Source organism: Cryptotermes secundus, unplaced genomic scaffold (genome assembly GCF_002891405.2).
Source record: "Cryptotermes secundus unplaced genomic scaffold, Csec_1.0 scaffold145, whole genome shotgun sequence".
In the NCBI taxonomy this organism is placed as follows: Eukaryota; Metazoa; Arthropoda; class Insecta; order Blattodea; family Kalotermitidae; genus Cryptotermes; species Cryptotermes secundus.
In genome coordinates this window covers 76,689-90,107 of record NW_019727392.1, presented here as the reverse complement: position 1 = coordinate 90,107, position 13,419 = coordinate 76,689, and the positions used below count along the sequence as shown (strand labels likewise).

The 13,419-nt window shown below is 38.2% G+C and overlaps 1 protein-coding gene across 1 annotated transcript in view; it reads left to right on the top strand.

The window, feature by feature from the left end:
- The window catches only part of LOC111864627 (A disintegrin and metalloproteinase with thrombospondin motifs 9), a 363,750-nt gene that overhangs the window by 312,028 nt on the left and 38,303 nt on the right, over positions 1-13,419 (top strand). Inside the window, exons 12-17 of the mRNA XM_023852002.2 lie at positions 911-1,089; positions 2,735-2,985; positions 4,238-4,417; positions 5,835-6,002; positions 6,816-6,988; positions 9,985-10,105. Coding sequence (XP_023707770.2) covers positions 911-1,089; positions 2,735-2,985; positions 4,238-4,417; positions 5,835-6,002; positions 6,816-6,988; positions 9,985-10,105 — 1,072 coding nt within the window. The remainder of the gene's footprint in view (positions 1-910; positions 1,090-2,734; positions 2,986-4,237; positions 4,418-5,834; positions 6,003-6,815; positions 6,989-9,984; positions 10,106-13,419) is intronic.

Genomic DNA, 13,419 nt, shown 5'->3' with positions numbered 1-13,419 from the left:
ATATCCAGTCCTTATTCATGCCAATTTTCTGTCTTGTTTCTTCCCTGTTCCTACATGATCAAAGTAATTTTTGTGTGTCATCCCATGTTAGTGAGATAGCAGAAATCTGTTGATTCCATTTTCCATGTGCATTGACTCAAATGTGGACATGGCTCCTATATTCAGGGCTTAGGCCTTAGGCTGAATGTTTGATTAAAGTAGCAAGCATACGCTGTGTGCCAACTCTATCATAGCTTTAATAGAGAAATGGGAACATGGCATTTCATATTTGGACATCAGGAGGGATAATAATATGCTTGATGCGAACTTTCAAATGTGAATTACAAACTGTAGATTTGGCTGCGCCATAGCTCAAATGGTTAGTCGCTGGCTTCCCATCGCGGTGGCCTGGTTTCGATCCCGTGGTCTGGTCAAGTGGGATTTGTGGTGGACAAAGTGATGCTGGGGCAGGTTTTCTCCGAGTACTTCGGTTTCCCCTGCCAATCTTCATTCCACCAATTGCTTCACAATCACCCTCACCTATCATCTTGGGCTAGTACAATAGGCCAGAAGTGGCCACAGTACAAGGGACTTAGTCCCACCCCACTAGCAGTAAAAAAAAAGAAAACTGTAGATTTTACGAAGATTTATTTTTTTTATTTGGAAGCCTGTGTATTTGAATTTAGGGCATTTTTAGAAATGCCTAGATACCTAGTACTGATATGTTTGGAACTGATAGAACTGTCATGTTTTGAATTATGAATGACTGGACATTTGGATAGAAATGCACAGTTTTATTGAGACTGGCTGTTACATAAAAGTGGATTGATGAGCTGCAGTGGATTCAGATATGCTTCAGCAGCACGGTTATTTGTGCCTGGAGTGGCAATAATGTTTATCTTTGAAGGACAGCTTTCTACATTTCTTGTAGCCAGTGTGCAAGCGGCTGTGGTGTACCACAGATATGGGAGAGCAGGCAGGATGCCGAACGCAGTATATGCCCTGGGCAGACGGTACACCATGTAAAGCCGGACGATGGTGTCAGCGAGGGGAGTGTGTTGTTAAAACTGTCTTGGAGAAAGTTGATGGCCAATGGGGGCATTGGCAGCCGTGAGTATAGTCAGTCTTGTTACCTAGGTCACTATTTCTGGAACAAGACATATATTCTATAAGTAGGACAGCTAATTAAGAACATGGGCAGCACTGAGAATTAGGCCATGAGTGTGTTTTCTGCTGTCATGTCTGAATTTTACAGGGATGTATTTGAGAGCTTGCCACAAATCATTCGGCTAGTCCCACAGAAGAATGACAAGATCTTTTTATCATTTCTTCCACATATTCTTAGAACCCACAACACAATGGACAAGTCCATAGGTCAACAAATCACAAACTATATCCTCCCAGATCAGAGCACGTTCTGGAAATGGCTTCTGTAGTTATGCACACATTCCTTGAAATATTGATGTTCATGCACTTAAGTTTCTTACGGAAACAGAGAAACCTGAGACTTCAGACCCTGTTCTGCTGCTCAGGGCATGTAAGAAATTTTTGGAGGGAATACTCTATTGTAGCATCAGTTTCATCAATTTTCCCTTCATTCAACACTCAAAATTTTGATTCAATTCTTCCTTGCCTAATACTTATCCTATCTCTAAATTTACATGTGATTGTGTGAATATTTTTTATTTGGAACTGCAGCATTCTAAAATTTATGCCAGAATCTTCACATTAGTTTACACCTGGTATCAGTAGCAGGAGCTTGGGATTACAGTTGACAGGCACATGATACATACCCTTTCATCATTGTGGCCATTCAGAGATTTAGTGAGGTGATACTGAAGAGAAACTGTACTGTGTGTTGGACTATTACATGAAACTGAATGCAAGTCATGTCAGTTGACATGAGTAGCATGTGTCCTTCTTTTGATACTGTCCAAATGATTGCAGCAGATTCTCAGATATTCTTCCTGTAGTTCTGTCATTGTAACATCCACCTTCACCACAAAATTCTGAATGTGATTACTGAGTTTTTAGACTTTGTTCTTCATCCGGTATTCTAAAGAACACAATATTTTAGAAGCTGGATCTGTTTCCATCCTCACACGAAAGGGTGGAGACCACATACTCTGCTGAATCAGTTACAAATAGTTAACTTCAGTCGCTGATCCAGTGACTGAAGTTAGCTCTTTCTAATGAACTCAGTACAATGGGTGTATCCTACTCCTAACACTTCTTGTTGGAAACAGATCCACTTTGTAAAATGTTGCCTTTTTGGAATACCATATGATGGGCAAAACCTGAGAACTTGGTAATCTTGTGTATTGTGTTATACACTGTCATCAGAATCCTTTAAAATTCCCAGTGAATGTGAAATATGGAACTAGAATGCTTCTTGCTGGTTTTATGGGTTTTTATGGTGTTTCTTTTGCTTATTGCAAGATATTCACTGACTCGGGGATCAGTCTCTCAGGTTTATTTTGCCTTTGGATAGTTAAAAATAATGTATCTTAGCCTGTTCAAGTATAAATGTTAAATATTTTGTTACTTTTTCTAACAAATTTATAATATTCTATTTTTAAAATCAATTCCTTAAACCAGTATTACCATAAGTAAGTACACGTACATATACAAGATTTCTAACTGCATTTTTCTGTAATAGTATTAAAACATATTAATTGCTTATAGCACATAACTGATGTCAGTAATGTCTCAGTTAATTTCAAAACATTAATCCTTAGATCTCTTTTATTGTCAGGTTTGGAGAATGCTCCCGCACATGTGGAGGGGGTGTCAAAAAGTCAGTAAGGTACTGTAACAAACCTGTTCCCTCTAATGGTGGCCGCTACTGTACGGGTCGGAGAGAGAAGTACCGCAGCTGTGGCACACGTGACTGTCCACCAGGTAGTAAAGGATTCAGAGAAGAACAATGCGCTATTTTCAACAACAACAACTACAATATTCAAGGACTACCTGAAGATGTCAAATGGGTCCCCAAATATGGTGGAAGTAAGTTTCTCATTTCTATAATCTCTCTTGATGGAGATGCATGGAACAATCACTACATTAATCCACTAAGCTGTATAAGTATGAAAATAACGTTTTATTTGCTGTTCACTGTTTTATTTCTGTAATTACACTTATAATTTTGGTTTCTTGAAATAGTGAATAAAGTGAGAGACTGGAGATGGTGTCACCAGTTTTTATCCTGCAGTTGGTTGAGGCACTATGCTACAAGCTGGAAGATCATGGGTTCGATTCCTAATGAGGTTATTGGATTCTTTTCAATATACCTAATCCTTCCAGCCACAGTATGGCATGGGGATCATCTTAGCTTCTCACAGAAATGAGTACCAGGAATCTTCCTGGGGTTAAAGGGTGGCCAGTGTGTAAGGCTGATAACCTCAACAGCATCTGTGACCCGATTGTCTAGAAAATGTGGGAACCTCGATGTCTCACAACCCCATGGGTCTCCACAGCCTGTTACAGGGATAGCTTTTAACTTCATCTTTCACTCAACACCTGTCCCACGGTGAAAGCAATACTAAACACTTTCATCTTGCACCATGACATTTTCTGTCTTTCTTGGTGTCAGATAACAGTGTGAGTCTTGTATTCAGAAAACCCTGACACAGGTTGAAGTTGTCCCTGGGTAGACTACTAGTTCATCCTCTGTACCAAATTGAATGCCACACTCCTGTTTCCTGTTCTTTAGCTGGAAGCTGGATATTCTGACTTGGCTTTAAGTGTTTTTCCTGCTTACATGTGCAGTGATTGTTCCTTGAAATAGGCCACAGCAGATACATCCCACATACTTCCCAGTTTATCATATATGATCTCTCTTATTATAACTTCAGAAATTGTCATAACAATATCAGATGACTAGAAAGCAAACAGTTCTGTCTCAATGTAAGATTTGAGGCTTTCACGGCGGTGACTATGAAGAAAGCGGTCTTTTGGGATTTGGCACCGTGTATCTGTGGTGTTAACCGACGTTTCGGAGGAACGTATCGCCACCATCTTCAGGGTAGAAAAAAAAATATAAGAAATCTGCAAGCGAAGAGACTGTGAGAACTGGTAAACCAGTTCTCATGATGGAGGTGATACGTTCCTCCGAAACGTCGGTTAACACCAAATATACATGGTGCCAAATACTAAAAGACTGCTTTCTTCAGTTCTGTCTCAAATTTGAAGAGTTTCGTCAACAAGTTTCAGTCTGTCCAGTGTACAGGAGATTTAACAGTTCTGTTCATTGTTACAGTCAGCCCTGATGAGAGGTGTAAACTGTACTGCAGGGTTCATGGTACAAGTGCGTATTATCCTCTGAAAGAAAAGGTTGTGGATGGAACGCCATGCGGACCAGATACATATGACATGTGCGTGAATGGAATGTGCAAACCTGCAGGCTGTAACCACATGCTTGGGTCCTCCATGCAACTAGGTAAGTGGATTCAGCAAAGCATTTGTTAGTTCCACCTAGTTTTAACTGATTTTTAAAATTCTCATATCAGGTGGGCTTAATTGGCAGTCATTAGTTTTACTAGAGGAAAGTACCTGTATGACCTATTTCCTTTCATATGTTTTACTTTTCTATAATTTATCTCTCAGTTTAAATGAAACAATAGCATATGAACAAAACAGACATCACAAATTTATTTAGAAGATGTATAAAAGAGCACTTTGTTTTAAATTCTGAATGGTTATGATGATAGTATATTAATTACACTTTGGATGACTGAGTTTGTCCATTGTTGAGAATACAGTGTTTTGGAAAAAAAGATACAATCTGTCAAATGTTGCTCTTTCACAATGCTAGATGATCAAAATATTCCATGAAGTTGGTAATCCTAAGAAGTGGTTCCTGTATAGTGGTTTCTTTAGCAGTTCTTTTCATATGCCTGTATTGTCAAATAGTGGAATGATTTAGAATCTTTAGAAAAGTTTTAAAGTAGCAGTTACACAAGGATCTTCATGATAGGACTATCAAAGAGAATGAAGAGTCTTGTAAGAGTCGGTCTGTAGGTCAAGATCTGAATATAGGACCTCAAGAATGTAACTACAACTACACCAGAGAAGTTATTATTTGTTATAAGGTAGTGTGTTGCATAAAGATGACTGAAGGGCAGAGGAGAACCCATGGAACAACATCAGCTTCTCTGACAAATCCACTCCAGCAGTAAAATTCACATGTCAGCCACCAGTAAAGCATGTGCTTTTCTAGTAATGAGTTCATTATAAATGTTACTTCTGTTTTTACATGTTATGGACAGTTTTAGTACATGATTCTGACTCTGTCTTCAAACAAAGCTTTCTGCTATTCAGTACAACAAAACCACAGTATCACAAGATGACTAGAATGGATCTGGGCGTGTACAGTTTTGTATCTTTGTTTGCTAGAGTTTGTCCCAGGGAATGAAAGCAACCAGGGAGCAAGGAAACCATTTTGATTTGTCTCCTGCCAAGGGCTAGATTGTATTGGAGCTTTACTTCTACATTTCCCTTGTGCTTCCAAGTATGATGCCTGGGCACCTTAAACTGATTGGAGTTCAGATTTTTTTGGGTGCAGACAGTGCTCCTTCAAGGGACTGAGGTTGCTTCTGGAAAAATCAACACACAATATTTCACTGCCACCAAGACACATCATGCATACTAATAATGCAGAAGTGTGTTGCTGAGCCATTCTAAAGTGCAGATGAAAAACAAATATAACTGCCATTTCTGAAGTAAAGCCAAAATTGTTTGCTACCTGAGGAGATGAGATAGTTCTGTAATTGAATTCTTGGTCTGTCAGAGTTTTATATGGAATTTGTTTGTAGCTGATTGGTTAACATTTCATGAATATGTGATCTTCATTCCAGACATGTGTGGGAAATGTGGTGGTGATAATTCAGCATGTGTTTCTATCAAAGGCAGTTACAACAACTCTACGTATGGTTATACCCGAGTAGTACGAATTCCAGCTGGTTCATCCAATCTTGATATTAGACAGTATGGCCACAAAGGAACAACAGATGACAACTACTTAGGTAAGGCAATCTCTTTGCTCTGGGGCGCTTCATGTAATTTACTGTGCATGACGAATGTAAGGGCACTGGCTTGAAAACTGGAACCAGAATCTGTTGCTTCAACCGATTCTAAAATATCTTTACGTAGAGGAAAGTGTATGTGTTTCTTGAACACTAAAACGTTAGGCATAGTTTTCTGAGAACACAAAGGATTATGGCTGTAATATGCTGTACTATGGCCAAACATTAATTAATTTGTTGTAAATAATATCTTCTTGTTGTAAATCACTTATTTATTCATGTTAGTCATCTCACAACTTAAATATGGGCATGGGTGCCAACAGGACACAAAACCAAGACTGACTGTGCTGTGAATAATAGCAGCAATTTAACCAATTGATTGACCAATTATGGTTAACAGTCATTTGTAGCATACGGAAACCCGAGAGTTGGAAGACTAATTTCCAAGCTGTTTCATAACAATGGCTGTCTCCACGATACTTCTGTGACTGTACTAGTCCAGCTTTCAGGCGTCATATCACATGTCACAAAAGAAGTTAATGTGGTATTGTAATGGTTGTCTATTCTGGCTCCACTCTTCCAGGTTTTTCGGGAATTTTGGGGAATACAGACACACCAGGATGAAGGTGATCTCATGAGGCTCCCTTTATTTTCTCCAAACAAGAAAAGTAGACTAAAAACTAACCAAACAGACGCTTGTTATATTGTATTGTGTAATTATGTTTCAAGGATTTCGTTTGTCAAGGAATTATGCTTGAATTTTTCTGTTAATTTGTGTGACATACTTGAAATGGAATCTGTTATTTTCCCCAGCCCTTGTGGACGAAGATACTGGAGAATATATCCTGAACGGTGGGTTCATGGTCTCAATATTCCGCAAGCTTTTGCTGTTTGGTGAAGCGACATTAGAATACACGGGATCTCAGACAGTTATAGAGCGTGTCAATTCTTCTTCCAGACCACTGAAAAAGGATTTAATATTAGAGGTAATATGCAAGAAAATTCAATGTCATTAGTGTAGTCATAAATTGTTCATTAATGTGTTGTTGCACTAGTGTTGTATTCACTCAGAATTACTGGGTTTTGGACTTTATCCATCGTCTGATATTCTAAAAACTAGACGACACATGCCATGTGCTGCAGTGTACTCTATTTTTTAGAATACCGGATGATGAGCGAAGTCCAAAACCTAGTAATTCTGAGTGTTATACCCCATCGCCAGAATCGTTTAGAATCTACTTGTATTGTATGCTGAATGTGATTCTTCCTACCCAAGAAATTAGTTCCTGTTGCTTAGACAGGTTCAGTGTTCTGGACTCTATCTAGGCAGCAAAAGATATCTTCTGTTATAAAAGATTATCAACTCCGTCCATTGTGATTGATACACGTTTTTTCTCCTTTTTAATCTTTTATCCTTTACATGTTTTGGCCAGAGCGACCATCTTCAGGAGGACATGTCAGTACATGCAGAAAGTACTATTACAATGTGATTGGTCATTAACAGTACATACAGTCATTACTACAATGTCATGATATAAAATCTTAACCTTTAACAACTACAGTGATGTGCCTGAATTTGTTAAAATATTTATAAATTATTATAATAAGTTTATTTACAAGTGGGGCTTAAGAAGCTTTGTTAAAATCTAGAACCAGTTGGTTTGTGCCCTTTATGCTGCCTCTCTTTAAGGGGAGATGAATATGTATCAGATCATGGTTCTCTTGTTTCATGAATAGGACTCTTTGGGCTGTGCTGTCTTGATATATGTTAAGAGTTTATATTCATGACATTGTAATGATGATGTATGTATGTCTTGATAATGACGAATCACATTGTAATAGTAGTTTCTGCATGTACTGATATGTCCTTTTGAAAATGGTCGCTCTGACTGAAATGTATCAAGGGTGAAAGATTAAAAAGGAGAAAAAACATTTACCAATCACACTGGATGGAGTTGATAATCTTTTATACTAATACTGGTGTGACAGACAAGGACGAACCAAATCAAATATTCTGTTAGTGGTTTGGTTCTATTTTTGGTGTCACAGGCTTCAGCTCTCTGTTTTCATCTTGTGTGTTGATCACTTGTACGTGGTGAGAATTCCTGTGCACCATATTATTCAGTTCAGTTCCTTTCAAATTTATTCATCTTTTGTTCAAACTATTGACATATACATATATACATACATATAAGTGAAAATTTCTTTTGTGTGTGTGTGATGGGGTGAGACCGAGCCCACTTGGTACTTCAGCTGCTAATTGGCCGATTGTACCAGCCCCTGATGATAGATGAGTATGCAGCATTTGTTGGCATGAGAATTGGTAGGGAAACCAAAGTTCTTGGAGGAAACCTAATCCAATGCCACTTTGTCCACCAAAAACCCTGCATGACCTGACCAAGGATTGAACAGTGGGAGGCTGGTGACTAACCGCCTGAGCTATGAAATGGTCCAGTATTCCAACAAAGTTCCTTCATACCGCCATGCAAACCACTTTCAGTTCATCAGTACAAACAAACGCAGGTATCATGTACTGGTAATGTGCGTTGTAATAAGTAGGATCTTAGCTTGCTTTTAAATTGCATTTTTATTTCCCAAATTTCGTTTGGAAATTTTTTACATAATTCAGTTCTAATACACATTACATATTTACATATTTCTGAAAACCATTCAGTCTACAGAGCAACACTGAGGTGCAATTTTTCGCATGTGCTATGATTATGAATTGCTGTAGTTTGTTCCAGTTTCTCTGTATGTAGTTTTATGTAGTATATTATTTCATATATATCCATACAAGGTACTGGAAGGTTATATAAATCCTTAAAACTTTGCCTACATGATGCATATCTTCTCACATCATTGATTATTCATATAATCAATTTTTGTAATTTGAAAATACTTTTACTTTTCAAGTCAGCACCCCAAAGAATTAAACCATACCCAAGATAAACATGAAATTATGCAAAGTAAATACACCCTATAACATATGGGCTTATTCCGTCCTGAAGAGGTGTGATCATATAATGGAATTACTGAGTTTGGAGCTCAATGACCTTACATGTGCATCCCAGTTCATATATTTGCCAATGTGAATGCTTAGGAATTTTGTTTCTGATTTACAGGAAATATTTGTATTACCAAATTTGACTTTAGGTTTCACAGAACCTGTTTCTTGCCTAGTATGGAATGACACTGCTGTTCCCTCGGTTTTTATTATGAAACTATTTGCACAAAACCATGAGGGAGAGTCAGTCCTAACCCTATTTATTTTGAGCTGGAGGATCTGTCCATTTTCTGCTGTAACTAAAACATTTATATCAACTGCAAATAAAACTGTCTTTGTCTCTTTGAAATTTAGAGCTAATCTACATTTTCTCATGAGGTTGTTTCGTTTAACTCATGTCATCTGCTTCACTGAAAGTAGTTATTTAATGTCTCATGAAGAACAATTTCATGAGCTCTTAACATCTGTGTTCATTATTTTATAAGTGAGAGTAACTTTAATGGTACTTAATATGCCATAATGTATGATCCCTTTTAAGTTTACAGCCCTTTTCATCTGAAATATTGACCCTATATACTTCACGTTTAATATTAATATTGATATTCTGTTTTTCCCCATGGTAGAGGCAAAATTGTGTGATATTTTGGTAAAAGTTCCCTAACAATTAGGAACAATCTGATTTGGAATACACTTTACAGAGGAGTAAGCAATGCAAGAATTACAGACAATGCCTTATTAGTTTAAATGCATCTCTGGGCAGTATTTCTTCTTTTTTTTATATAAATAATATTTGTTGAAATGTCCAAGGAAAACATCTTGTGCTTCTAAGAAGCCTCTAACAAAGTATGTAGTTGTGAGGTTAAGGTATTTTTAAAATATTGCATGCGTATAGTTACAATATAGAACAAATATAAATGCCTCATATATTGTCATGCACTTTATCTCCTGCAGCATGTAAAGGCTAATTAATTTTATTAGGTTCTCTCTGTGGGAAGACTGTATCCCCCAAACATAACGTTCCAATATACAGTTCAGCGTGGCACACAGTATCGGTGGGAACTGCAAGACAAATGGACGGCATGTGGTAAAGTCTGTAATGGTGAGTCTTATATGCATATTTGTGACCTGCAGTGGCCAGAAGCAATGCAGCAGCTTTGTTCCATGTGTGGCTGTAGAATATATGCAGAATGAACTGTTTTGCTTCACAGAAGTTAGTAACTATACATCTGGTAGCTGAACCAAAGGCTGAATACTGCCATTATCAACACCCATCATGGGACCACATCCTTAGTAAGTTCAGTCCAGTTCATTTTGTAGAGGCACCATTGAACCCCCCATTTAATATTCCTGTATTAAAGGATTTCCGCCATTTAAGATTCAATTTCATTGATCCCAACTTAATGCTGTCAGTATTAAAATTCCTCCGTTTAAGACTTTCCTGAGTTTAGTGTTCAGATCCACTGCTCTCCAAAGAAACCTTAATTGATGGATTCAGTGTTATTCTCTAATATATTTTTAGTGTTATCTTCTTATCAGTTTCAGCCATGTCCACAGTTATATCACTGAATTAGTTACTAGGGAAGAGAAAACCCAGTACCACAGAAAAGACTAAATACCCTCCAGTCCCCATTTACTTCTCCCCTCTGAACATCAGTCAAAATTACCCATGAGTTACCACCTTTATAAAAGCGATGTTTCACACAGTGTTATACAGTGCTGGTTGAAGCCATATGTGACTTATTCTTTTGTGGGAGCATCCCCACAGCGTCTGGCAGACAACCGTCACCCCTTTCAGAAAGTGCCAAACTGGCAGCTGTGACCAAAGAGACACGGAATTTATACAATTTCCAACTACTGCGACTTATATACCAACTACATATATTTATAAACTTCGCCGTGACTCTGCCTTTCCGTGCACGGCCCAATGGATGCGCGCCGTGATGACTGCAACTTTAGCTCCGCCTCCCGGCCGGTAGTATTTAAGACCGGGAACCCAAGGTGCAAGCAGTTCAACTCGAAACGGCAACGCAGTTACAGGCATCAACTCCACTTCTGCTACCAGCTGACATAGCTGCCGCAAGCCTTCAGCGAACGCATCTTCCGCTACGCAGCAACCGACCGAGCCAGTCGATCCTACCGGCACGCTCAGCACGGCATCACCGCCTAGACAGGCCAGCCAACGCTTGAACATTATACGTGTATTCCTGTGTTCTGTATATTGACTTTAAAGGGTTCAATATATACAATTGTACAGTTTCGTGTGGTTTGTCCATTGGAGTATTGACGACAATCCCACACTTTATTTGTTCAGCCACATTGACATTGAATATATGTACAGACACAAATACAGAATATCCATACAAGGGTGGCACACATCTTGAAGTTATGGTGTAACCCTTAAGCAGAATGTTTGAGTTTCCCTGAAAAACCTGCCTCAGTAGCCAAGAAATTGTGATCTTTACAAGGTCATGAAATGAAGACTGTATACTATCCTATTCTTCCAATGTGTCACTAAAACACCTGGCATGTTCATGTAAAAATATTCATTGCTAATACATACAAGTTATCATTGTCAGATATTTTGCATATTAATTTATGAATGTGTTTTTACTGAAACTGTAATGATGTATTTTGAAATGTACAACATTGAGCATATCTTGCAGTCAGATAATACATCATCTACCATCTACATCTAAGCTAATTAGCCCGTATTTTGCAAGTGACACTGGCTGGTTGTTAGCACAGGTGCAATTAGGACAGAGGCAATAGGATGGGATGGAGGAATGGAGGACTTTGCTGATATTCAAAGCTATCTTAGGCTCCTATATCAGGCAAACTTTGGAACAGTTTAGTTGCTTTGTGGTTGTAGAGCACACATGCAACTGTAGGAAGCGAGAATGGGAAGGTGAAATACATACTTCTGCTTGAAAATATCATGATATTCTTCAAGATTTTGAGTTCAATTTTTCTTTGAAAGTATTATCAGGAGTACTGCTGCAAGCAAAAATTAAAAAGTTGTAACTATACAAACCGAAAGTAATGACATCAGTTACTGTATCAAAAAAGTGTAAGACTTACAAATTTTTCAACAGACAAATGCAACAGTTTTGAATGAGTTTGGTCAGAAAGGTTGAGCTGCTCACAGGGAGGTAAAGGAAATTTGACATATCTGGGGATGAAACAGCAAATCTCAGTGATCAGGAACAGTTTAAAAACTTCTTATCATTGTCTGTACCATGAAGTAATCAACGCTGTGAAAGGACAGTTGACCAATCAAGTCTCTGAAATATCTCAGAATAAAGTCCCTTTCAATTCTTGACTTTGGAAACTTCAGTCATAACACTATTGAGAAAGTCATGCTGCACTGCTTTAATATGAGTCAGATTTCTTTTTCTGGCACTCAGTATCATTCCATACAAATGCTGACAAGCAAGTGGCAAGTGAAACATATGTGCAGAGAGGGCACTGAAGTTCAGTTGCAATTTCTATTTTCATACACTGGATCTTCTCAGAGGTCCATTTGAAGAAGTGTGATTTAAAGCAGAAAGAATGTTCTTTTTGGATTGAATTTGACAAAATATTTAATGACTGCAGATGCTAACATTTGCTAATAATGGTATCATTGATTTCATTTTCATCAGTAATCTGTCATACGACAGGTCCACAGTCTCTTCAAAAGCAGTTCCTCCACTTAATGCAATCTAGAGCTTTCTCCTTCAAATAAAAATATCCTCTTCTGTCCCCAAGGTCATCCAGCATCTTCTTATGTCTTTTTCCTCATCTTGTCGCATACATGGACACCACACATTGTTCTTTATAGGACTCATTATTTTATATCAATGACTCTATGAGTTGCATGTGAAATGGTAGAATTCATTAAGTTAAGTCACTGGCTATGAGCTGGATGTAGGGTGTGTGATGCACACACAGAGCTGGAACATTTATATGAATATTACTGTTGTCTGGGATGTGACACCATATCCAGTAAGTGGTTCTCTGAAATGTCTGTAAACATCTGCTAGGCTAAGCAAATATCTAGGGAATGTTTACAATTTCCACCACACGCACACCAGTTCTGGAGTCCACCAGACCCTACATCCTCCTGTGTAGAGCAGAGTTACTCTCTCCAGGTTAAAGCACTTGAAGCTGACCATTGACGTTCATCTAGTGGCTAAGTGTACAGTATGTGCAACTGTATTCTGTGTGCTCTCTGTGCTTTTATGATGTGTTGAGGCACAGTGGTAACTCAATATTACTTCATTTTTAAGTATTTAAGATAATTTTCACTATTCCCAGCATTTTATGGAACCCGAAGGTTCATTACCATGTTCACAAGAGCCCTCCACTGGTCCCTTTCCTGAGCCTGATCTATTCAATCCATACCATCCCATCCTATCTCTCTAAGATCCGTTC